The sequence below is a fragment of the Antechinus flavipes genome, chromosome 3 (assembly GCF_016432865.1).
Source record: "Antechinus flavipes isolate AdamAnt ecotype Samford, QLD, Australia chromosome 3, AdamAnt_v2, whole genome shotgun sequence".
In the NCBI taxonomy this organism is placed as follows: Eukaryota; Metazoa; Chordata; class Mammalia; order Dasyuromorphia; family Dasyuridae; genus Antechinus; species Antechinus flavipes.
In genome coordinates, this window is record NC_067400.1 from 626,087,939 (window position 1) to 626,115,295 (window position 27,357).

The 27,357-nt window shown below is 39.3% G+C and overlaps 1 protein-coding gene across 2 annotated transcripts; it reads right to left on the reverse strand.

The window, feature by feature from the left end:
• Positions 1-548: 548 nt before the first annotated feature.
• On the reverse strand, positions 549-27,339 carry LOC127556629 (zinc finger protein OZF-like). Of its 2 annotated transcripts, none has more exons than XM_051989893.1 (4): positions 27,066-27,339; positions 23,745-23,871; positions 22,834-22,920; positions 549-794 (listed from the first exon to the last, which is right to left on the reverse strand). In XM_051989893.1, exons 1-4 carry the CDS (start codon positions 27,111-27,113, stop codon positions 730-732), a joined length of 327 nt encoding a protein of 108 aa, XP_051845853.1. In that variant the 5' UTR covers positions 27,114-27,339; the 3' UTR covers positions 549-729. The 2 variants fall into 2 exon arrangements, with proteins under 2 accessions (XP_051845853.1, XP_051845852.1); XM_051989892.1 differs by lacking the exon at positions 549-794 and adding an exon at positions 12,696-14,731.
• Positions 27,340-27,357: the final 18 nt, after the last annotated feature.

Consider the following 27,357-nt stretch of genomic DNA (forward strand, 5'->3'; position numbering starts at 1 on the left):
AAATCTCAGTTGGAACCACCCAGCTTTTGTCATCTTAACTATTTATTGGGTTTTTGTGAAAAATAGGTGCTCTTGAGTTGAGAAGAGGGAGTCTTGAGGATCAAGCTGCCTGACATACCTTTGAATTGTTTCCTTTCCTCGCATCTCCTTTTGCAATTCCAGAGAACAAGTCTCTTCTGACACACCCTAACTGAGGGCATTTATTGGATGTTTGGAAAGATAAGTGTTCTCTGTTGGGGTGAGACAGGTTGAGGACTGGACTGTCTGGGAAAGCTCATTTAGATATATTAAAAAAGCTCAATTCCCTAACTTGGACCATTTTAAATGTTCAGTCTTGGGAGTAATAGCAACAGCAAACTTCTTCAGATGACTCTGGCATTCTAGTGTCACAGAATTCGGTTTTTTGAGGCAGATAAGCACGCTCAGTTGGGAAGAGCCAGCTGAGGAACAAGGTCCTTCCCCAACTCAAATAGTGCATGGCAAGTGGTAAAGAACTTGAGTCACATTCTTGTTTCTTTTCAGGAAATTTTGGCTGTTGGATATAGAGTTGGGATATAGAGCATTTATTAATAGCATTTATTATTTATTAGAGTATTTATTTTGGTCTTGGGTAACCATCTTTTCATTTCCCTTCCCAGGTCCAATCAACACCTGAAATAAATGGGCTGCTCAATGGAGGTTGCAGATTGGGATGTGGAGCTCTGCTCACTGTGGTCTCCAGAGAGCTGCTCATCTCTGCCCCTCTGGCAACTTGTCTTGGGTGGCACTGGTCTGGACAGTAGGATCCTGGTGAGCTGGAAAGAAGAGGAACAGGGTGGGCACAGGTGTGAATGGGAGGCCTACTGGATGCCAAGAAGCTTGGCCAAGAGTGAAGGGCAGTGGGAAGGTCCCTGGGGGCCAGCTCTGGCCTTGATCCTTTCCATCTCACTTCCCTGTTTGGGAATCAGGTTCTCCTTTGCCTGACTTCAAATATGGGAGGCTAAAAGGCATCACAGGAATAGGATGGTAGATGTGGGGAACAAGAAGACAGAAATTTGCTGGACTATAAAGTACAAGGAAAACCATTGATAAACTCTATGAGCATTAGGCCATGTCTTTAAATGCCTGCTAGAGGAATTCTTTCTCACAGGTATCTTAACATGAGGGTGAGCACTGCTAGTTGTACAGGCGTCCTATCTGTGAGGACAAGCACTGTGATAGTTGTACAGGCGTCCCACCCGTGAGGACAAGCACTGTGATAGTTGGACAGGCGTCCCACCCGTGAGGACAAGCACTGTGATAGTTGTACAGGCGTCCTACCCTTGAGGACAAGCACTGTGATAGTTGTACAGGCGTCCCATCCGTGAGGACAAGCACTGTGATAGTTGTACAGGCGTCCTACCCGTGAGGACAAGCACTGATAGTTGTACAGGCGTCCTACCCGTGAGGACAAGCACTGTGATAGTTGTACAGGCATCCTACCCATGAGGACAAGCCCTGATAGTTGTACAGGCGTCCCACCCGTGAGGATGAGTAGTGTGGTAGTTGAGTAGAAATGGTCTGGAGGGTCCTGAGGTTGTGTCCAGTTAGGAAATACCCAGAGATCAAGTGGTGATCGTTTGCTTCCCAGTGTCCAGCAAATGTAGGCAGGGAAAAATAGCACAACTAAGGCCTTTCCCCTCACTCCTTTCTCTTGACAGCCTACCCGTGGTACAGCTTGCAGCTCTTGCATTTTTGTTCACACAGCCTTGTGATGGTATAGGCAGGGAATGTTAGAATTAGCTCTATATCCCAATAAAGTCTGAGACTTCACAGAATGGGGAGCTCCTCTAGAGGCAGATGACCAATATGCCACAGGTTTGCCTGTGGCATAGTGGGGGTAAGTAATTCTGAGCCACCTTCTGCTGTGTCCCCCAAGGCCTCTCTGATTGCTTAAAGGGTAGCTCCTCAGGTTCCAGAGGCAGGAATGTGGCTTCATGACCATTATTTAAACCGTAATACTTAATTTTCAGTTGGGATATGAAAGTAGGAGAATCAGCCTTGGACATTTGGTTCCAAGATGCAGAGCACCTTTCCAAATCCTGGGGACTGCCATTTCAGATGACAACGGCACAGGACAACCCAGCCTTGCACATCCCAACTGGGAGCACTTATTAGCTATGTAAGAATCATAAGTGCTCTCTGTTAGGATGAGCCCGACTGAGGATCAAGCTACACTTGGTTTAGTCTATGCCTTTGAAGTGATCTTAACATGAGTATTCTGTTGGAATGAGCATTTTAGTTGGGTTTAGTGCTCTCAGTTGGAATATGATAGTCAAGAATCCTGTTCCCAAGACACAAGACATCCACTCTATTTTGTTCATACTAATAAGCAATAATTTCTTTTTTTTTTTAAAATTAAATAACTTTTTATTGACAGAACCCATGCCAGGGTAATTTTTTACAGCATTATCCCTTGCACTCACTTCTGTTCTGATTTTTCCACTCCTTCCCTCCACCCCCTCCCTCATATGGCAAGCAGTCCTTTACATGTTAAATAGGTTATAGTATATCCTAGATACAATATATGTGTGCAGAACCGAACAGTTCTCTTAACAAGCAGCAATTTCCAGAGGACAACCCTAGTTTTGCTCAACCCAAGTTCAGGATAGCCAAGTCTTTGTACAGTCATTGAAGCCAAATATGGTTCATTTTTCAAGATAAGCCAAGTCTCTTCTGACACACCCTAACTGAGGGCATTTATTGGATATTTGAAAAGATAAGTGCTTTCTGTTGGGGTGAGACAGGTTGAGAATTGACCTCACAATACTGATGTGTATATATATACCATCTGGGAAAGCTCAATTTAGATGTATTTGAAAACCCCAGTTCCGTAACTTGAAGCCTTTTTAAGAAAAGTGCATGTTCACTTCAATAGCCTCTTTCAGATGACAATGGCACAGTAATTATCAGGACGACCCAGCCTTGCACATCCTAACTGGGAGCACTTATTGGATATGTAAGAATCATAAGTCCTCTCTGTTGGGAGGAGTCTGACTGAGGATCAAGTTACACTTGCCTATGAATCTGGTCAATCCTGAAAGGACCCTCTGGAAGCCTCATGTTCCAAGCTCTCTCCTACACAATGGTATCCTCAGAACTGTAAGTGGGTAGATGCGTTCTGCCTTCCTGTATTTGTTAAGAGCTTAAACAAAGGCATTCATACCAGCCTGGTAACAGGTTTTAATCAAGATTGATTAGATTGAGTGGTTGTATAAATGTTGTACAGAAGACTTTCCAATAACTGAGAGCTAAAAAATTGCCATCAAATTTGATAATCATTGATAGAATAGACATTTATATACTTAATAGATCATGGGTAGTCTTAAAAGATATTTCAAGTGATGAGTAAAGTTCAGAAGATTTTTAAGGCTTTTTCTACAAGTTTAATTCTGAATCAAAGAAAATAAGATGAATGAAAAAGCTGAGGCATCTGTTTCAGTAGGGAACTAGATGAGAGGTTGAAAATTAGGGCCAGAGGGAATAATCAAAAGTAAATCTAGTCGAGGGGCAGCTGGTTTGGAATCGAGAAGAGTTTACATTCAGCCTTAGATATTTACTAGCATTGTGACCATGGGGAACCCTCATTTCTTCTGTAAAATCAGCTAGGGAGAGAAATGGCAAAGCAGTCCAGTATCGAGGGGGAAAAGAAAATCCCAAAATGAGATCATTTGGACATTAACCCAAAAAGTTATTTTACAGGTCCAGGAAATGAAGTTTGATTGAAAAAATTAATTGTTAAAGGAAATAGCCGAGTCTATGACTGAATGCTCATGGGGAATAATTCAATTACAAGTCCGGGCAATGGCTAAGAAATAGAATTGGCAATCATGGTTAAGAAGTAGGCTACAGTTACATCCAGGGTCCAGAAGTCCAGAATATTATGGATAGCACTGAGATCCAAAAGATCAAAAGTATGGTCTGCTTAGATTAAGTAACAAGTACAGAGGTGTCTTAAGACATACAACAGAGTTCTTTACCAGTTTGCTTTGAGCTCATTGTATACCCACATCTTTTGAACTTAACCAGTTAAAAGACTATGCTTTTTCCATTCTCAATCACCCTCCAAGCTTGATTTTTTTACCCAGCTTCAGACATCTAGGTTGAGAAAAGGAAGGAACCTGTTGGTCACAATTTTTCTGATGGTTTTTTCCCCCTTTAGGAAACTTCCATAGAAATTTGGGTCTTTAAAAAACTTTCACTCTTTCCAAATTCTACTAGATAACATTCTCCAATTGCTTTCTGTTCATATTTAGTCGTGGTAGCTACTGTCAGTAACCAGGATGCAGCTATGCAGCTGAGCCGATGTGCCAAGAACCTTGATAACCAGCCTGGCAGAGCTGAGAAGCGGCAACAACAACCCAGTCTTGCACATCCTAACTCGGAGCCCTTATTGGGTATTTGAAGAAGATAAGTGCTCTCAGTTGGGATGAGCCAGGCTGAGGACCAACTATCCAAGCTTTTTCTCTTTAAAAGAAATCCTCATTGTGATCAAGCTTCCAAGTCCAGATTGGCATCTGCTTTTGAAGCAGACACCAGAGAAAGAGAAATCCATCAGAAAAAAAACTGCAAAAGGATTTCCAGTTTTTTGAGACTGAGTGTTCTGAATCGGGATGAAGCATTTTGCTTTTGTGTCAAATGTTAGGCCAACCTCTTATTGGACTATAGTTATTGGATACTTTATGACAAATGATCCTGTTAGAACAACCTCTTTCAGAGCACAACCATCCTCATACATCCTAACATCCTAAGAGCACTTAGAAAATAAGTAAAAATAATTATAGAAAAGTGTTCTCTGGGTTGAGCCAGGTGGAGGACTGTTTCCCAGCAGTTGCTTCTATATTTTTTATTGCATAATATGCATACCTTTTTGTTAATTTTTTACATCAGAAATCTAACTGGAAACTGTTGTTTTGGGTCATCAGGAGCAATCGGCCCATCAACTGTTTGTAGATGTTGGACAACTCGGTCTAACCCCATTATAACTCTTGGTGGGTATTTGTTTTGCAAAGCTGGTTAAGCTTGAAACGATCCCCTCCACACCCTCCTTTCCAAAATGCAGCACACTCGATTCATTAACCTCGATGCAAGCAGTAAAGGACCACCCAGCCTTGCACATCCTAATTCAGAGCACTTATTGGATATGTAAGAAGCATAAGTGCCCTCTGTTAGGATGAGCCCGACTGAGGAGTAATACATTGGTTTGCCTCTGACTTTGAACTGAATCCTGGTTTTTTTTTTTTTTTTTGGAATATTTTGTGATTTAGGTGGGTGTGATCAGATGACACTGACAAAGCACATTATTTGCTAATTGGACATTAATTAAAGGGATATTACTCCTTTGAGAGAGGACCACCCAGGCTTGGTCATCCTAACTTAAGGGCATTTATTGGGTTTTTGTGACAAGTAAGTGCTCCCAAGTTGGGATGAGGGAGTCTGAGGATCCAGCTACTTGACATTTGTCATGCCTCTGAACTTTTTTAGTTTTTTCTTGTATCTCCCCTCTTGCAATTCCAGAGTAAAATCTCTTCTGACACACCCTAACTGAGGGCATTTATTGGATATTTGGAAAGATAAGTGCTCTCTGTTGGGGTGAGAAAGGTGTGGAACAAGCTTTCTTCCCTCCACCCACTGTCCAAGAAAGCTCATTTAGACAGACTAGAAAACTCCAGTTCTCTAACTTGGATCCTTTTTATTTTGGGTCTTGAGAATAAAAGGAATAGCAAGCAAAGGACTGTCAGAGGATAAGCTAGTTTTGCTCATCCTGAGCATTAGTTTTTTGAGACAGATAAGTGCTCTCAGATGATATGAACCAGGTTGAGGAACAAGTCCTGCCCTCCCTCCTCCCCCTCCCCCAAATTAATGCTTAGTGTTTCGGGAAATTTTCAGGAATTTTTGTTTCTGAGAAAACCTTGATTCCCCATACCTAAATTAGCATTTATTGTGGTCTTTGGCACAGTAATTATCGGGACAACTCTGGCTTGCACATCCTAATGCAAAGCACTTATTCGATATGTAAGAAGCATAAGTGCTCTCTGTTAGGATGAGCATGACTGAGGATCAAGACATTGGTTTGCCTATGACTTTGACCAGAATTCTGGTTTTCTTTGCAATATAATTCAAGTTCATTGTGATGATCTCACTTTTAAGTGTTTGTGAGTAGAGGAGGACACTGAGAAGCACCATATTCCCTAATTTGGATCCTAAATTGGAGCAGTTTTGTGTCTTAATCTCATTTGGGACAAGAATTTGAACTCACAAGACCACCCAGCCTTGGTCACCCTAACTTGGGGCATTTATTGGGTCTTTTGTGACAAATAAGTGCTCTGTTGCAATGAGCCTCGTTGAGGACTAAGCTTCCCATCAGTTGCTTCAATCTTGGTTCTCATAATAGTGTCTGGGCAAGCTCCTCATTGAGACATATTAGAAAACCCTAATTCCATAATTTGGACAAGCAAAGGACTTCAGATGGTACTATCGGGAGAAGCTAGTTTTAGTTTTGCTCATCCTGAGGTCATTAATTAGGAAGTGCTCTCATTTGGGATGAAGGTACAACAATTATCAGGACAGCCCAGCCTTGCCTATTCTAACTGGGAGCACTTATTGGATATGTAAGAACCATAAGTACTCTCTGTTAGGATGAACCCGGCTGAGGATCAAGCTCCTCTCAAGACAGAATCACTCTGGTCAACTTCTGCAAATTTACATTTGATTCATATTAACTACAACTACAATACAATAAAAGATGTTAGGATGGTACAATACTTGTTTAAGTTGTTTATAGTAAAATACCACGTTGAAATGAATAATTTTCCCCGATTGGGCAATTGGGGTTAAGTGACTTGCTCAGAGTCACACAGCCAGGAAGTGTCTGATGTCAGGTCCTCCTGATTTCAGGGATGGTACTCTATGCAGCGCAATCTAGCTGCTCTTTTAATTTTATAAGTTTTCCTTAAAATATAACCCTAAATAAAAGTTGTGATATGCTATTTTCTATGCAAAATAATTGGCAGCATTTCAGAAAAGCCTGGAAAAGACAGGAGAATATTGTACACAGTAATGGCAAAGTTATGAGATGATCCAACTGCAAGTCTTTGCAATGTGATGATCAAAGTTTTTCGGTTTTCCCTTCTGTTCTGAATTTTCTTGCGCAATTCAAATATTGTGCATGTATTACGTATTAATATGAAATCTTATGTATTTGGCATTATATAATACAGCGTATATTCGTTATTTGGTAATCCTTGGTCTTCCTGATTCCTGAATCAAAAATTGTCCCACTGCACCATCTACCTACTAGTGGATATAAATTTCAAATGGTGTGATAGAACCAATCTTCATAAAAGGACATACTGTCAAATCTATAAAGAAATGAGGTGCTAGGAACAGGATAGACACAGGATGTGTAGATGGGAATGGGATGAAGAGGGATGGATCCTTGCAGGGGAGGTTAATACAAGGTAAGCTAGCAGGTTGAAGTAAAATTGAAGTCAGAGGAATAAAAAAAGTAACACAATGATTAGCAATGGAAGTTTTAAAAATATTCAATGCAAGAAATTAGGGTTATTTAGAAAAGATGAGTTGGTAGTTTTAGAAAAGATCCACCTTTCTTGATATGGAAATTGTTGCATTGCTTGAATTTTTATGTGTGTATAGTACAGAATGAAGGTGTAGGCTAATCATAGAATTAGCCAACCAACATCATTGGTTAAGACTGAAGTACAAGAAACTACATGTTTGGTTTGAAGTTCGGCCCTTTCCTTTTCTCCCTTCCCCACCCCCCTTTCTTCTCTTAGGAGTTAAAAGTGCAAGATTTTATGTCTTTGAACAATAGCTTTGTGGAGTAATGGCATTAAATTCAAACTTGCCTAAGGCTAGCAGAGTTGACCAAGTCCAGAGAAAAAACAGCACGTCTTGAGCAATAATGGAAGAAAATTACTTCATTATGAAGAGTCCATTTTTAAAATGGTAAAGAATTGATCTTAATCTTTTCGGGGCAGTAGCTTCTAAGATTGTTTTTTACCCAAACTAGAAAAGCTAAAAAATAGTTATAATGAAATTATGGGAATTAATGGCAAAAAAAAAAAATGAAAAAAGGCAATGATAATTCTAAGTCCTAAATCTTGTGGTACTGGCTAAGAACAGTGGATCAAGCAGAAACGGAGATCATTATATACCTCAATAATGATACTGTATGAAGACGTATTCTGATGGGAGTGGATTTCTTTGACAAAGATTTAACTCCGTTTCAATTGATCAAGTATGGACAGAAGCAGTTACACCCAAAGAAAAAACACTGAGAAATGAATGTAAATTGCATTTTTTTTCTTCTCAGGTTATTTTTTACCTTCTGAATACAATTCTTCCTATGCAACAAGAGAACTGTTCGGTTCTGCACACAACATGTATAGGACTGCTTGCCATCTGGAGGAGGAGGTGAAGGGAGGGAGGGAAAAAGTCGGAACAGAAATGAGTGCAAGGGACAATGTAAAAAAAAATTACCCAGGCATGGGTTCTGTCATAGTAATTTTGTGTTCAATAAACACAAAAAAACCTAGAATTTGGGGACAAGTACTCATTGCTTTGTGGTTTTTCTAACAACTTGTTAAGTGAGTTCTTTGCCAAAAACTAGATATGGACCAACACCCAATAAAATGTATTAAAATCTGGTCAAAATGGATACATGATTTACACCTAAATGGTGATATCAGAAACAAATTAGGGGATCTTGGAATCTTCTATCAGGGAGGGATTTGTTACCAAACGAGGCAGTGTATAAACACTTTAACAAAATTTTGCATAAACTAAACCAATAAAACTAAGAAAAGCAGAATATGGAGTGAGGAATTTTATAGTAAGCTTGTCTGATAAAGGCTTCATCTCAAATGTCTAGAAAATGGAGTCAAATTTATAATACAAGTTATTTCCCATTTTGTAAATGATCAAAGGATATAAATTGGCAATTTTCAAGTGAAGAAACCATAGCTATTCATAATCATGTAAAATATTGATTAGAGAAAGACAACTCTAAGCTATCACCTCATAGCTATTAGCTTAGGTAATATGACATAAAAGGAAAATGACAAACATTGGATGTGAAAATATAGCGATACTAATGCAGCGCAGATGGAGCTGTGAATGGGCTCGGCCATTCTAGTGGGCAATTTTGGAACTCTGCCCGAAAGACAAACCCTTTGATTAGGCAATACCACTACTAATTCTGTGTCCCATAGAAATTTTTAAAAAGGAAAAGGACCAGTAAGCATAAAAATATAAAATAAAGCAGCTTTTTTTTTTGTGGTGTCAAAGAATGGGGATTTAGGAGATGTCAAAAAAAGGTCAACAGCTAAACAAGTTGCATGATTTGGAATACTATTGTGCTGTACTAAATGCTGAGCACCATAAATATTGTAACAATATTGTACACAGTAATGGCAATATTGTTCAACTGTGACTATGTTAGCCGTTGTTAGCAACAATTCTGAAGGACATGTGAGGTAAAATATTACTCGCCTTCAAAATGATGGGATTTGAATGCAGATAAATGTGCTTTTCGGGTTTTTTGGTTGTTGTTTTACTTTATTTTTCTTAGTTCTATGTGGGGGTGGAAGTGGCGATGAGGTGGGGGTGGGGTTGACTTCTCAGGATCTGAAGCAATCAAAATGTATTGTTCTCATGGGAAACTGCTGGAGCCCCAGAAATGATTGCATTGTAACCCAACTCTCCCCTTTTCCCCTTAAGATTTGTGTATAAAATATCTTGATGTGAGGTGTTATCAGAAGAGCTTCTGGTTTGTAAACTGCATTTCTTATGAAAATGAATAATTAAACCTTTACTTGATGTCTAAAATCTTGCCTCTAGATCTGTTTCTTGTGGCTTCAGTTATTCATAGTTTAGAGATGAAAACAGTCAAGTTCTATTAATACTTCATAACTGCATGATGAAAGATGGTAAAAATTTTAATAAAATATTAGCAGACAATATGACAATGCACCTTTGAAAATACTGAGTATGACAAAATTGAATTCATACCACCGATGGTTCAATATAGAAAAAGAAATTATCAAATAAAGAGGAAAAAAACTTGATGACATAAAAGCTTTTAACAATGTATAGTTACATATTTGTATTTAAAACTTAAAAAACATAGTTAAGAAAGGACCTTTACATGTAATTGAAAGAGCCAGAATTGTTTGTCGCAGGAAAATGCTGGAAAAATTTTGAGTGATAGCCATGGTAAAGCAAAGGTAGATGTTTCTTTTTAATATCATGCTGAAAATTCTAGTTATTGAAATAAGAGAAATTAGTAAAAAGGAATGAAAACCACTGTTTACATGCATGATGGTTTATTTAAATAACTAGACATGATTAATACAGAAATATGTAAAATAAATCCAAAAAAATTATCAGCATTTCTATACAGTATTAACAAAAATAAAGAGGAAATGATAGAAAAAAGGAATTGCATTGGACATTTCTACAAAGTGCAGAAATGTCTAGGATTTAATTTATTAAGACTGGATTGTTTTAATTTATACAATTAGTATTCGAAAATTAAGCATTCAAAGGGGTGCTGCACTTTTTAATAAAAATAATGGTACTCATCTATTAGTCTGTAGATTGATGCTTTATCAAATTACCATGTGAACAATATAAGAAGACAATATAGAATCATAGGAAGAAAAAATTTCAAGAAATCAAAAGAAATTATTAAGCATCCATAGGTGCAAGGCACTGTGCCATGTGTTGGGAATACTAAAGTAAAAGTCTCTACCTTCACAGAACTTACATTCTACCAAGACAACATGTACAGAGACAAACAACTACAATTGGAAGGAGAGAATACTAACAACCAGGAGGTTCAGGAAAGGGTTCTCTTAGGAGGTAGTACCTGAGCTGATCCTTGAAGAAAGGGAAGGATTTCTAAAAAGAGACGGAAAGCGTTCATTCGGCTGTAGCTGTGAATGTGTCCTATTCTGGGAAACAATTTGGAATCATAAGTTATTTTTCATCCTCTTTAATCCAGCAAACTTTTTTGTTTGTTTTTCTTGGAGGTGGTCAGGACTGTGAATTACCAAGGCTTATGCAACTAGTATCTGAAGCCAGATCTGAACTCACTTATCTAGACTCCAGGGTGACTTTGCGGCCGCCATCAATCTCTTTACTGCATTTATGCCTCACAGGCCAATAAGGGTAAGAAAAGACACATGTACAAAAAATGTTTTTAGAAGTACTACTTGTAACAGCAAAAATTCTGGCAAAAATGGAATGTTGTGCTCAAAGATTGGGATATGGCTGAAGTGATTGGTATCTAAACGTAATGGAATATGATGAATATAAATCCAGGGGAATATGGGAAGAATTATTAGGAAACGATGCAGAGAAGGCATAGCCTAAAGAACAAAATGCTTACTGACTATAATTTGAATGAAGATGGTATTAAAAGGCAATATAACTATGATCATGTACATAAGAAAATGTTGGTACTAAATTATAAAAGTTAAAGCACAGCTCCTTTATGTTAACAAATTGTATATTACAAAAGAGTTAAGTGGCAAGTACTCTCAGTAAAAATTTGTATTTGTTGAATTTGTTTAACTGTTTGGGGGACTGAATTTTGTCTGCTTTATTTGACAAAAATGAAAACTAGCTCTCTCAGATGACGTAGAAAAGGAAAGATAAAAGAATTATGGTTCAGTCAGTGGGCACCACACTGGATTAAGAGCTTCAGCTATTTTGAGAGAGATGTCTTTCACAGGTGATAGTCTTGTACAAAACCTGGAATATTGTGTTCAATTTTGGGCATTACATTTTAGGAAGGAAATGGGTAAAATGAGTCTAGAGAAGGGTGATGAATATGGTGCAAGAGACCAAATTCATGTCATATGCAACCAGTTGAAGGAAGTGGGGATGTTTATCAAAAAGAAAATTCAGGGGAATATGATAGTTTCCTGTTATGATTCTTACAAGGTAGTAAGACAGTGGAATTGATAAAGACAATAATTATCTAATTTAGCAAGGTTCAGTATGATTGATCTGATCCTACAAGGAGATGTTATGGGCCAGAACTTGAAACAAGGTACTGAGTGGAATTGAGGAGACAATAATTAAATCTAGTTTAGCATTGACTTAATCCTAGAAGAAATAATGGTTTCCTAGTGATATAATGATTGATGTGTCCTCAGTGTACAGCATATAAGCAAGAAGCTCTGAGGGCCAGACACACAAGTCCATACTTGGAGGCGGAGACAGATTCATTCCATCTTCCACCTTTGTGCTGGCTGGAGGCTGAAGCTGGCAGAGGCAAAGGACTAGCAACAGGAGCTCTTGGAACCAAGGAGAGAGATGGGCCTCTAAGAAAGCTAATCAGGCCCCAGGAAGGAAACAAGACTGGAAAGGAAACAATAAAGGATTGTGTTGGAATCTTTACGAACTGCTAACTAATTAGAGTTGATCTAATCTTACAAGAAGATGTTTTGGGTCAGAACCTGAAACAAGGTACTAAGTAGGTTCTGGCCCAAAACATCTTCTTGTAAGATTAGATCAACTCTAATTAGTTAGCAATTCGTAAAGATTCCAACAGGATTGGACTTTAATACCTGGCTACATTTGAGGTGATTATTACTCTGAACTGAAACCAAGGCTGCCTCCAGAAGCTCCCCAAGAAACCTGCTTCCAGAGAAGAATATTACATTTTCCTAATAATATAAACTTCTTTCACTATCAAATGAGCTGCCTTGGAAAATAGTGGGATTCTACATTAGTGGAAATCTAGTAGGAGCTGAATGACAATTTGTGGAGTGTATTGTCTTAAATGGTTTTGAGTCCCTTCTAACTTTTGAGAGTATGTAATTTTGTGAAATAGTCAGGGAAGGGTTTGCAGGGCTTCTGACAAATATAAATTCACCAGTGTTCAGTGAGGTTCACAATATTAATTCTTTGGTACAGTTTCTACTATACCACATTAACATGAGATTCTTTAATTTTTGAAAGAATATCTTCCAGCTAAAGGGCCTCCCATATTGGTTTCTCCAATATGAATTCTAATAATTAGGAAGAGACATTTTGTGGAAGAAGGCCACTCCTATAAAGGAGTTCTCTCTAATATGAATTATATGATATTCAACAATGTGGTTCTGTCTAAAGACCTTTTCACCATTATGATTTTTTGCTGCAATATGAAATTTTCAATATGTTTTGTGCCTCAGTTAAAAGCCTTTCAAAAAACTAGAGGTTTCTCTCCGGTAAGAATTTTTTGCTGACACTAAAAGTGTGTTTCATCTAAGGGCTTGACCACAATTATTATATTAAAAAGATTTTTCTCCAGCATGACTCCTTTTGTGGTAAATTAGGGATGAGTTGTGCCTGAAAACTTTCCCACATTCATTACACAGATAAGGTTTTTCTCCAGTATGAATTCTCTGGTGGTAAGTAAGTTGTGTGCTCTGAATAAAGGCCTTCCCACATTCATTACATTCATAAGGTTTCTCTCCAGTGTGAATTCGCTGGTGGAAAGTAAGCTGTGTGCTCTGGTTAAAGGCTTTCCCACATTCATTACATTCATAAGGTCTTTCTCCAGTATGAATTCTCTGATGGGAAATAAGCTGTGTATTTGACCTGAAGGCTTGCCCACATTCATGACATTCATAAGGTTTTTCTCCAGTATGAATTCTCTGATGGGAAGTAAGGTGTGAATTTGACCTAAAGGCTTGTCCACATTCATGACATTCAAAAGGCTTTTCTCCGGTATGAATTCTCTGATGGTAAGTAAGGGATGAACTTGAGCTAAAAGCTTTCCCACATTCATTACATTCATAAGGTTTTTCCCCAGTATGAATTCTCTGGTGATAAGTAAGATGTGTGCTCTGAATAAAGGCCTTGCCACATTCATTACATTCATAAGGTTTCTCACCAGTGTGAATTCTCTGATGGAAAGTAAGCTGTGTGCTCTGGATGAAGGTCTTCCCACATTCATTACACTGATAAGGTTTTTCTCCAGTGTGAATTCTCTGATGAGAATTAAGTTGTGTATTTGACCTGAAGGCCTGTCCACATTCATTACATTCAAAAGGTTTTTCTCCAGTATGAATTCTCTGGTGGTAGGTAAGGGATGAGCTATATCTAAAAGCTTTCCCACATTCATTACATTCATATGGCTTTCCTCCAGTATGAATTCTCTGATGGGAGGTAAGCTGCGTTCTCTGGATAAAGGTCTTCCCACATTCATTACACTGATAAGGTTTTTCTCCAGTATGAATTCTCTGGTGGTAAGTCAGTTGTGAGCTCCATCTAAAGGCCTCTCCACATTCATTACATTCATGAGGTTTTTCTCCAGTGTGAATTCTCTGGTGGAAAGTAAGGGAAGAGCTATAGCTAAAAGCTTTCCCACACTCATTACATTTATGAAGTTTCTCTATAGTAGGAATTCTTTGATGTTCATCAAGATGTTTTCCTTGGAGGAAGGCTTTTCCACATTCACTGTATCCATACACTCTCTCTTCAAAATGTGTTTCATGATGCTGAAAGTTTGAATCACAACCAAAAAGTTCCTTGCATTCATTATCCTGGGAAAATGTCTCAATATCATAATTACAAGCTTCCTTCAATATGGAATCCTGATGACCATGACTTGAAGTTCTTTCCTGGAATGATTTATCCATAGTTAAGCCCAGTTCTGAGGCTGATTCATTTGTTTTGGACCTGTTCTTCCAATCTGTAACAAGCAAATAAACATATTACTATTATCTTCTTCATTTGAAGAAAAAGAACTGCAATGTATTTACTCTTGTACTATCTTCCCTTTTACTGTTAATTCTACCAGTGCCTTCAAGAAAGCTATTCAAACTGGAAAGTAAATAACAAAAAACTCCACCTACAACTTGTAAAGAAAATTTGCGTATTTATGGCAAATCATGGAGAACAAGAGGTGCTAGAAAAGAGGCAAAAATTAAATGTCTAAATATTCAAGAAGGAAAAAAAGGTGGATTCTGCATACCCTATCTAACTGAATTAGAAATAACATGGAAGAGTAATAGTAGATATAGAACTGGAAGTAACATTGGTTCAAATAGGTTCAAATCCAGTCTCTGGAACTTGGTAGCAATGGGCAATCATTGGGCAAGATTCCCTTAGTGTCAATTTTTTCATCTATAAAATGGGGATATTAATACATATACCCCACAGGATTGCTTTGAGAATCAAGAAAGATAATGTATTATTTGCTATTGTTGCTATATTCAAACAGATCGCACCAATTTGGATTTCCCTCCAAATAATGCTATTCATTACCCAACTATGCTTGATGCTCCATGTTACTTCATCAGTCCAGTGGCTATCCAATGCAGGGAGGAGAGACTTTCACCAATTTTATCTCTATATTGTAAGAGTGAAGCACTTTTTCCACTCATCCTCCCTTGTTTTTATGAATAAACAATAAAAAATGGAATATCCATCAAAGCATCTAATCACTATGTCATACCGTTCCTTTACAAAATGAAGTACATTTTTTATTCTGTATTCTTTTTGAAATTTTAAACTTAAATACAAAATGAGAAAAGGAAACATGGCAGATCATAAGAGAAAATTAAATATAAAATATATTTTCATTTCAGGAAAACAATCAATATTATATATTATTTTCAAAGCTGCCCAGCTTTTCTTTGCTTCCTTATTAGTTTTCTTTTGTTCTCTGCTGTGCACTTCTTATTTCCTTCCTTCCTGTCTATACTCACGTTAAAGAAGGCTACCATTAAATGTGGATATATGTACTTATACATAGATATCTAAAAATATACAAGCATATTTATACAATCATAAACATATGCTTAAGATCATACTATGCTTATTTCTACCTGTCATGTTTCACTGAAGGTGGATATCAAGTTTCTTCATAGGTTTCTTTCCATGCTTTTCTAAATCAACCAACTCAACATTTCCTGAATTACAGTAATGTTTCAATCCAATTACATACTGAGGGAATGTTTATCAAAGTTTTTTTTTCCCTCAGTTTTCTGCATTCCTCCTATTCTTAGCTACAAAGGTCTTAGTTAAACAAGTAAATTTTAATTTGAAATAATCACTTCAACAATGATCTCCTTTATAGTGTAAGGTCTAAACCAGTAAATATACTCTACATCTTTTTTTCTGGTTTCTTTGAAGTTCCTAACTTTTCACTCTTCCAAATAAACTTATTTTTTCTGACTCACTAAAATAATTTTTTAGTAATTTTAGTAATTTAACTGAGATGACATTGAATAAAGATGATTAATTAGGTAAAATTGCCATTTAAAAATTATACTGGCTTTGACTACCTATGAACAATAAATATAAAAATAAAATATTACTTCAATTACTTAGATCTAAGTTTATTTGTATACAAATTGTTTTCTTTATGTTCATTTCATTTCCCGTGTCTGTTAAGGCAAGTATATGTTTGACTATTTTAAATAGTCTAAAACAAAATTGAATAACAATGCTGACAGTGATGTTTCTCTATTTTTCAATTTTGATTAAATATATTTTAATTTTAATTTTGTCTAAGATCATGATTACTATTCCTGCATTTTTTATATAAGTTCTATTGCCATCCTTTATTTTATCTTTGTAATTCTCATTTTTATGTTTCCTGAAAGCAATATGTTGTTGAATTCAAAATTTTAATTTGCTATCCTTTTCTGTTTTATGAGTAAATTCGCCCCCTTCACATTCCAAGATACACAAGTAATTGTGTATTTTTCTCCTTCCTATTTTTCCTCATGATCCTTCACACTCTATTCTATTTCTCCTCTTGTGATTTATATCTACTCATTACCTTGCCCTCCTATTAGTAAACTACTTCTCCCTTTAAAAGTCCCTACTTTATTTCCCCCCCCCCCCACGCTCTATCCCTTTGTTCTCTTATTTCTTTCTGAATTTAGAAGATTTTTATACATACATACACACACATATTACACATACACATATATACATGAGTTTGTTTGTTTGTTTTGAATTACCCTGGCATGGGTTCTGTCAATAACCCCCATTAACTTTGTATAATTTTTTCCTTTTATACATCATTTATATAAGTTACTCATCTCTTTTTAATTTCTCCTTACACAGTTTTAATTTTTTAGAATCACCCCATCACACTCAGTTCAGGGTAAGCCCTTCTTTCAAAGGATCTAAATAATGATAATAACAAGAGTATGGCTAATATTTCACATGTATGAAGTAAAAAAATTTGATCTTACTTAGTCCTTATAATTTGTCTTTAAGGTTTATTTTGTATTTCTCTTGGATGTCATATGTAGAATTTTCCCTTAAATTCTGATGTTTTGTCATAGAAATCTAAAGATCTTTCAATTTGTTAAATGTCCTAATTTTTTTTTTTCAATTCAGAATCATATTTAACTTTGCTGTTACTAAACCCTTGGCCAAAATCCCAGCTCTTTATAATCTTTATAATCCCCAGATTATAATATTATAAGACATGTAGTAGATGCTAGGTCTTGTGTAATCCTTATTGCATTACAAATTGTTTTCTTCTTGTTGCTTCCAATATCCTCCTTAACTGAAAGCTCTGATTTTTCTCCTGGGATCTCTCAAATGGTGATCAGTTCATTTTTTTCTATTTTTGTTTTGCCTTTTTGTCCTAGAACTTCAGGGCAATTTTCTTTGATACTTTTTTGCAACAGTGTGTCAAGATTCCTTTTTAATCATAATTTTCTGGATAATTTTGATTATAATAAATTTAAAATTTTTTATAAAAACAAAACCAATGTAGCCAATATTAGAAGATAAGCAGAATCTTAGGGGGGGGGGGAGGAATTTTCTATCCAAGGATTCCTATAAAGGCCTCATTTCTAAAATATTTAGATAATTGACTTGAATTTATAAGAATACAAGTCATTCTTCAATTGATAAAAGACAAAGGATATAAATGGATAATTTTCAGATAAAATTAAAGCCATTTTCTAGTCAGATGAAAAAATGCTCCAAATCACTACTGATTAGAAAAATGCAAATTAAGACAACTCTGAGATACTATTACGTACCTCTCAGATTGGCTAAAATGACAGGAAAACATAATGCTGAATGTTGGAGAAGATGTGGAAAAACTGCATTGTTGGTAGGGCTGTGAATGGATCCAACCATTCTGGAGAGCAATCTGGAACTATGTTCAAAGGGTTATCAAATTGTGTATACTCTTTGACCCAGCCGTGTTTCTACTGGGCCTATATACCAAAGAGATCTTAAAGGAGGGAAAAGGACCCACATGTGCAAAAATGTTTGTGGCAGCCCTCTTTGTAGTGCCAACAAACCAGAAACTGAGTGGCTGCTCATCAATTGGAGAGTGACTAAATAAGTCATGGTATATGAATGTTATGGAATATTATTGTTCTATAAGAAATGATCAGCAGGATGATTTCAGAGAGGCCTGAAGAGATTTACATGAACTGATGCTGAGTGAAATGATCAGAACCAAGAAAACATGGTACACAGAAACAACAAGATTATATGATTGATGGACATGGCTTTTTTCAACAGTGGGTGGTTCAGGCCAATCCCAACAGATTTGTGATGGAGAGAGCCATCTGTATCCAGAAAGGGGATTATGGGGATAGAATATGGATTACAACATAATATTTTTACCTTTTTTATTGCTTTGCTTTTTTTTTCCCTTTTTGATCTGATTTTTCTTGTGTAAAATGATAAATGTAGAAATATGTATAGAAGAAATGCACATGTTTAACACATTGGATTACTTGTTGTCTACGGGAAGAAAGTAGGGGGAAGGGAGGGAGAAAAATTTGGAACATAAAGTTTTGCAAGGGTAAACTCTGAAAACTTTCTTTGTACATATTTTGAAAATAAAAAGCTATTGTTAAAAAATCATAATTTTCAGGTAGTCCAATTATTTTCATATTATTTCTCCTCAATCTGCTCTCTAGATAAATTATTTTTTACTGATGAGATATTTCACTTTATCTTCTACTCTTTTATCCTTTTGATTTTGTCATATGATTGCTAAGGTAGAACATCCTTAGCTTCCCTTTGCCCAATTCTACTTTTCAAGGCATAATTTTTTTTTCTTAAGTTTTTGATTCTCTATTTCAAATTGATTGACTTTCCTTTCATAATTTTCTTGGATTGTGCTTATGTTTTTCTTCTTCTAATTTTTTCCTCAATCTTTATTTGATTTTAAAAATCTTTTTAAAGTTCTTCCAAGAACTCTTTTTGTGCTCGGGACCATTTGCTATTTCTCAATAAAAAAGGAGTGGCTTTTTTAGCTCCATTATCTTCCTTTGAATATTAGGCCTTCTCTATCCCCACTTTCTCCATTACTTACTCTTTTTTTTTTTTTTTTTTTTTTTAGTGTAATCAAGTTGTAGTCCTGAAGTATGTGGAATGATGCCCCAAGTCGGTCCTTCTTACTGTTATTTTCTCTGGTTTGTCTTGGGTGCCCACCTTGGGCTCTCCTCTCCACTCCTAAGCCATGACTAGGGTCCCCAGCCACACTGTCCCACAAATAATCTTGCTCCCTTGGTTCCTCCAGGGTCTACAAACTACAGATATCCTCTGTACTAAACCTGAAACCAAGGACTCGGCTCTCTTGCAAGGGTCCATAGCCACCGGGGTCCTGGCCCCTTAGCCTGCCCTCCCCAAGTGTGGTCAGCGCAGCTGTGCTGGGCTTCTCTGGGGAGTGAAAGACGCTTTAGTTTTCTGCTCAGTGATCAGGCTCCCATACTGACTACAAAATCAATTTTGAGGGCTAAGGCTACTTCTCTACCCAGCTGCCTGCAGAGAGCTTTGTTTGTGAGTTCTGCACAGACAGACTAGAGATGGAAGTGCTTCCCAGAGAGAACCTCTGCTGCTGGAGGGGGGAGGGAGGGGTTGGGGTTCCTTCCTGGGGTTTTCTCATATTGTCTTAGAAGGACATCTTCTTAACCCTGTTTTTATTTCTGCTACACTGAGGTGACATTTTGTCTTTTTTTTTGTGGATGAAATGTGGAAAGCTAAAGTTTTCTGCCCTAGTCTGCCAATTTCCCAGAATCCTCCTATTCTGCATATTTGATGCTATGGAAACTTTATCGATAATAATGTTATTAAATAATAGGCCACAAAATGGATGAATTTGTCTTTATAAACAGAAAAAAACTTTATGTAAATCAAAAACAATGTATCCAGATTAAAAACCAAAGAAACAAATAGATAAAAATTCTTAACAGGTAAATATTTCTGAAAAAAGCCCAACTTCAAAATTCTACAAGAAATTGATTCAAATCTATAAAGAATAAGATTAAATGACCAAAAGACAGGTCAAAGAGCAGAATAAATCAATTATCAAAAGATACATCTATGAATAAATTATGTCCAACAATTGGGAAATATGCCTGAAATTGCAGTGTGTGTGTGTGTGTGTGTGTGTGTGTGTGTGTGTGTGTTGTATGTAGAGCAAGTCAGTTTTACTGAAGCAGCAGGGCATTGTGAAGAAGAGACAGAAAACAGTTTTGAGCAGCTAATCCAAACCACTGCCACCATCTTGGCCATCAGCTCCCCATAAACTTGATGAATGAGACAACTGGGGGTGCTGTGGCTACACTATTAGCCCTGGAGTCAGGAGGACCTGAGTTCAAATTCACCTTTAGACACCTGACACTTATTGTGTAATCCTGGTCAAGTCACTTAAGCTGAACTCCCTCAAATCCCCCCACCAACTTGGAGACAGCCAAGGGCCTTGAGCCCTACAGTCTTCGGCACAAAAATGCCTCCCACACAACCAGACACGGCTTCATCTCAAGCTCCATACACATCACTGAGGGGAGAAATCATTGTGAAGAGGGGGCCCACCTTCCTCATCACTACCAGCAACACCTGCTGACCAACTTCATCAGCAGAGAGGCTCAGGAGCCTGGGAGTGGGGCAGCACCCCCCAGACCACGGTCCTACTCCAATGATCTTAACATTTCACCTGAAATTAGTGATCAGAGGAACAGTGATAATTCTCCTTGATATTATATCTTATATACTTTTTAAAATAATCAACACACATAAACAAAATATTCTTGACATCTTTCAGTCAAATATAGGTCCAAAAGATGCTATTCATTGTGGAAAATCACCTGAAGAACTGCCAACTCTCCTACTTATATTCCCACTGAGAATACCCTTCCAAGTACATGCAGCTTATCCACAAACTTTTTTTATAAAGATGGAAAATTAGCCTCTAATCTAAAAGTTGTTGTTATCCTCCCAATCTACATTTTCTTCAGTGCTAATAGGATCGGTAGCTTTGTTTTTTCTTGTTTCAATTAGTTACCTTATAAGGTAAATACCTAATAAAATACTTCTTAACTGACTGAGTTCTTTGCCAAGCAGATGGACAATAGACAAAGCAAACAGTGATGCTAAAAATAAATTTATTAGTAAAATATTACAGAGAAAGATAGCAAGAGATTAAGACCAGTATCATCTCACAACTTGAGACAGAAGCAGTGAGTTAAAACTAATTTAAAGAAAGCTTTGTAAGAGAGTCAATCAAGTGAAGCCATTTGAAGATGGAAATGGATGGAAAACAAATAAAAAGAAAAATTGAAGAAATCTAGAGAGATTTTTATTCAACAACAAGAACTTTCAAAGGACTTTGTAGTTACTGTTATTAAATAGCCCCTAAGTAGTTGTGATCTATCACTCTAGGCTGTAGAGATCTAGATCTTTTCATGTCCTGATTTTATAAGAAGTACGCTTATCTTTTCAAGGTTTGTGCCAGATGCTAATTTGACAAGGGTATTTATGATTCCACCAAGTCAAAGATAGAAAGGAGAAAGATCAGCAAAGTAAATAGGATCCATCCAGGAGAGAGGAGGGTCACTCAGTGACTAAATCAAGATAGAATGAGAATCAAGTGAAATATCAGAGAGCATTCAGAGCCTACGGTCAAAATCTAAACTCCCTGAGGAATATCTGCAATAAACAGGCTCCTAACTCCTGTCTCTGGTTTCTCCTCATTCTAATCCCTTATTCTCCCAATTTTCATATTAACCTTCCTGGATCCATCACCTCACTCCAACACTATTCCCACGCCTCCCTAGCTTACTTACAGGGTAGGGGAACACACTTTAAGGAGGCATTCAAAGACCTCCAGAACCTGGTCCCAGTTCCCCCATCCATCCTTCCATTCCATCTGTCTCCCACAAGTATTAGCTGCTCCAGAAAGAACCACACTGTCCCATCACCTACATTTATTCTCATATTTTCTCCTACTGGTTCCTCTTGTTAGAAAGTCTCGTCCTCCATCTTGGCAATTATTCAAATGCCAAAACTGCTCTTCCGTTTCATCCACCTAGCCTTCCAGTCTCTCCATCTGTATTAACTCTTTTTTCCTACAATGGCCAAGACCGAGCAGCTCTAGGATTCATTCTGACCAAATAACTGGCAACCATTCTTATTCGCCTTTTCAGAAATCAGGCCCCAGAAGTCGCCTCTTTCTCCTATAAGGTGCAGACCAAGCCCTTACCACCCACCTCCCGGGCATCCCAACAGATTCATGTCAGGAATGGCCGGTGGAGGCGAGGTAAAGGCTGCTTCAGAAAGCCGGCCTTGAGGAAAGGGGAGAGAGAACGCCGGGTCCTGCGGGGGCTTCTGCTCTCTTCTCTGACAGCGGAGGCGACCACGAACGAAAGGGGGTGGGAGAGGGATTTGTGGGGAACACTGCTGCTGCTACGCTTTTAATTAAGTGCAGAGCTGAGGACAATTCCCATTCAGATTTTCCGAGGCCTCCATCTGACAAAGGAAACTTGGGAGATGCTCACTGCTGAATTTTCACTCACTTACCTCCTACCCCTTTGACCTCCAGGACCCTCGGCGCTTCTTCTTGCTCCAGCTGAGAGATCACATCTGGTTTGGAAATTGGAAGCCCTACTTGGGGAAAACAACAAGTTCTGAGGAACAAATCCAAGAACATCTATCCATTTCCAGGGACATGTAAGCACCCCAGAATGACCAAAGTATACAAAAAAAGATGTTTTCTATGGAATTCCTGGGAAACAGGGGCTTTTTTTTCTTTTTCTTTTGAGGGGGATACAAAGTTCAAAGGAAAGGGATGGAAAACAAATCGAGTCATTTGTCCATCTCTTGGGATTCTACACTTAGAGCTGAAAGGGGTCTTAGTCCATCGTCTCATTTTGCAGAGGAGGAAACAGAGGTCCAGAGAAGTCCAGTGGCTTGCCCAGGACCCCAGTGAGGGAGGCAGTGTTTGACCTCAGGCGTTCCCTGACTCCGGGGCCAGTGCTGGGACCACCGCCCTGCCCAGCTGCCTCCCGGGAAGTTCCTCAGTTATTCACATATGGGGAGGGTAGCCTTGGCTTGAGGCAGCAGAAAGTGCAGAAGGCCCAGCCCCAGTGGCTTTTACAAAGCTCGCTCCTTTTTGAGAGTGGTCCATGGGATAACACAGTTGGGAAAAACTGAGTTCAAATAGAACTTTACCAGCTCAGAGAGCGTGTACAAATAGCTAAGCCTCTGCCTGACTCAGTTTCTTCATCTGAAATGAGATAATAACCAGAAAGCACTTAGTGTCTGGTATAGGGTAAGTGTTTGTTCCATTCTCTTCCCTAAAAAGGGTAAAGTTCCCAGACCCCCGGGTCTGTCCTTGGCCAACAAGCCCTTATAAGAAATTCCCACATCCCCCAGCATTCAGCAAGCGGACTCCAAGGTACAAAGTGTGAGCCGCAGGAGGTCTCTCTTACCCAGAGAGAGCAGGTTCCGGTAGTTCTCCAGCATCACATCTCTGTACAGCTCTTTCTGGGAAGGATCCAGATGTTTCCACTCATCCTGGGTGAAGTCCACGGCCACATCATTAAAGGTCACTGCCTCCTGAAACACAAAATGCGGTCTTGCTGATTCAGAGCCTCCCTCTCACCTGGAGCTGCAGGGAAGATGAAGGGCTGGGAACCTGGGGCATGATGACAGGGTCAAGTGGGAGCTCTAAACTCAGGCCTCCAGCCTCCCTGTGTCCTGGGACTCCCTCCCACCATGATGTTGCTCTGGGACTCCTCATTTGGACACACAAGGGAGCACCTCACATAAAACTTCTATGCCTTACAGTAATGACCCGGCACTAACACTGTGAACTCCAAACCTCAGACCAAAGAGGGACCAAGAAAGAGAGGCATCAGTCCGGGTTGAGAAACTGCAATTCAGGACCACACTCTGCCTTATTCAGACAGGGGTGCCCACGGAGAAAGGAGGGAAGGGGCTTCTTCTAGGTCATAGTTGTGGGAAACAATAGGAGGGCCAAGAGTCTGGATCCACCAAATAGTCTAACCCTGGGAGGAGGTGCTGAGGGATTACGGGAACCTGGTCCCAGAAATGTTCTCGGAACTCTCTCTACCCAGGACAGGGGCAATTAGAAACTGCTAAGGTAAGCAGGAGTCTTCTTGGGGACAGGTAGAAACTGCCGATCAGAGCACAGTAGGAGCCCGGATTTTCCGGATTCACAGTTGACAATATCATTAAATATTCTCCAAAACATTTCCATCAAAAAAATTCCCATTAATAACCAAGAAACTCCCATCAATAATAATAATAATAATAAAGTATTATTCCTATCAGACAAGAGATACTATCCCTAGCAATTTCCTCCTTTCTCCATAGTCCTTTGTTCTTCAACAAATTAGCAAAGTTGACAAAAGAGTAAAATGACATCCTGAAGGGGCTGTGGGAAAACAGATATATTAAGGGAATGTTGGTGAAATTGCAAATTGGTCCAACTATTCTGAAAATCAATTTGGAACTATGTCCCAAAGCTATGGAACTGGGCATTCCCTTTAACCCTAATAGTGATACCACTACGAGGTCAAAACCCCCCAAAAAATCACAAAAAGGGAGAAAGGACCTCTAAATACTAAAATATAAAATATTGACTGTTGCTCTTTTTATGGTGATAGAAAATTGGAAACTGAGGTGATCCCCATCCACTGGGAAAGGCCTGAACAAGTTATGGCACGTGAATGTGACAGAATACGATTGTACTGTAAGTGACATAATCGATGAAGGGGATAGTTTCAGAGAAAAATGGGTAGCCATGAATTGATGAGTGATGAATGAAGAGCAGAACTAGAACAATTTTTATAACAGCAGCATTATAAAAACAGACTTTTGAAAGCTGTGGGAGTTCTGATCAATGCAATGACCAATCGTGATTCCAGGCGACTAATGATAAAATGTGCCGCTGATCTCTTGACTGAGAGATCACAGCCTCGGGAGTAGACAATGTGGGCACGGACAATCGGCAATTTGTTTTGCTTGACTATACATGAGCAGAGGTTTTGTTTTTCTTGTTTTTTTCAGTGGGGTGGGGCATGAGAGAAGTGGGAAATTTTTGTGCATTGAAAAAAAAAAGAAACTAAAAAACAAAAAATAAAATGAAAGGCTATGTGTTGGACTAGATGGCCTCCATCCTTATTGTAATAAGCACTTAAGAACTGAGAGACATTATGGGATTTATGTTTCCAAGGGTAAGCAGTTCCTCTAAAGCCAGAGCTTCTTAGTCTTTTTTGTATCACAGACTCTTCTGGCACTCTGGTGAAGCCTATGGACCCCTTCTAAGAAAGCTTTTTTTCCTTCTTCTTCTTTAAACTCATATAATAGAAAGAAATACTAAATTTTAATCCAAGATGAGTGAAAATGAAAATGCATTTTTTTTCTCATCCAAAAAATAAGAAAAGAGTTGGATTTGATGATTGCTAAGGTCTCAACTCTAAATCTTTTGAGTCTAAAATTTTTTCTTCCCATGAATTATTATTTAATGCTCTTCTATCTCATTTGGCCTCTTATAAACCAAAACAAGTGCTTGATTAGTAACAGGAGTCTAGATTGTGTCTGGACAATAATCTTAAAAGCTCCAAGTAAAGACCTTTCTCTTACTCATCTCCTACATTCTTATCACCTAACTCAGGACTGAACCATCAGCACAGGTGAATGCTGGCAAATGGATAACTGAACGCTGAGGAAGGGAATAAGGCGTTAATCAAAATAATCAAGATGTTTCAGAGAAAATCACTGGCCTTTGGCTTCCAGCACATAAGCAAATATTCTGTGTACACCCCAAAAACTTGGTGCCATTCTTTAAGGCGGGAGGAAAATGCAAGGGCGGTAGAGAAGCAGGGAAGAAGGGCTGGTCTGTGGCTCCGGACATGGGACTCTGAATCCTAATAAATGGCATCTATGCGCTGGTACAAAGTTGGCAAAGCGCTCTGCCTGGATCATCCCCAATGCCCCCTACAAGGTTGGCAAAGCGCTCTGCATAGATAGTCCCTGATTGCTACGTCCCCCTTCTTGACAAGGCTGGCAAAGTTCTCTACATGGATCATCCCCGATGCCCCGGGGGGACAAGGCTGGCAAAGTTCTCTACATGGATCATCCCCGATGCCCCGCGGGGACAAGGCTGGCAAAGTTCTCTACATGGATCATCCCCGATGCCCCGGGGGGACAAGGCTGGCAAAGTTCTCTGCGGGGATCATCCCCGATGCCCCGCGGGGACAAGGCTGGCAAAGTTCTCTACATGGATCATCCCCGATGCCCCGGGGGTACAAGGCTGGCAAAGTTCTCTACATGGATCATCCCCGATGCCCCGCGGGGACAAGGCTGGCAAAGTTCTCTACATGGATCATCCCCGATGCCCCGCGGGGACAAGGCTGGCAAAGTTCTCTACATGGATCATCCCCGATGCCCCGCGGGGACAAGGCTGGCAAAGTTCTCTGTGGGGATCATCCCCGATGCCCCGCGGGGACAAGGCTGGCAAACTTCTCTGCGGGGATCATCCCCGAAGCTCCCCCTGCACTCCTCCCTCCCAGAGTCCTGCAGGAGGTGAGGGACGTGTCCACCTCTAGGCAGCAGGAGGGAGGGCAAAGGGCTGGAAGTCAGGACCCGGGTTCAGACCTCGGGATCCCAGTGCCCGGTTGGCAGAGACCACTGGGACCAGCGCCGGCCCAGGGGTCATGGCAGCGAGGGGGGTAGGGGGTCACACGTTTCTCCCGCTTCTCCCCCTCTCCTCCCAGGCCGCTCACCTGTGGGGCCCGCGCCGCCCCGCACACCGGGATCATCCCCGGCTCCATCCCTCCCTGCCGGGCTCTCCTCAGCACGCAGGCCTGGGGACAGAAAAACCCCGCGGGCGGCCCGGCCCGGAGGTGGGACGGTACATCCCGCGCCGGGCCGGGCCGGAGCTGAGGCTCAGGGCGCTTCTGGAGGAAGCCGGTGGGCCTGGGACCAGAGCCGGGGCATGTCCAACCTCGGCCCGGACTACTCTCGGGTCACCAGCTGGTTGCGATCTCTCGGATCTGAATGAAGCCTGATGGGTGA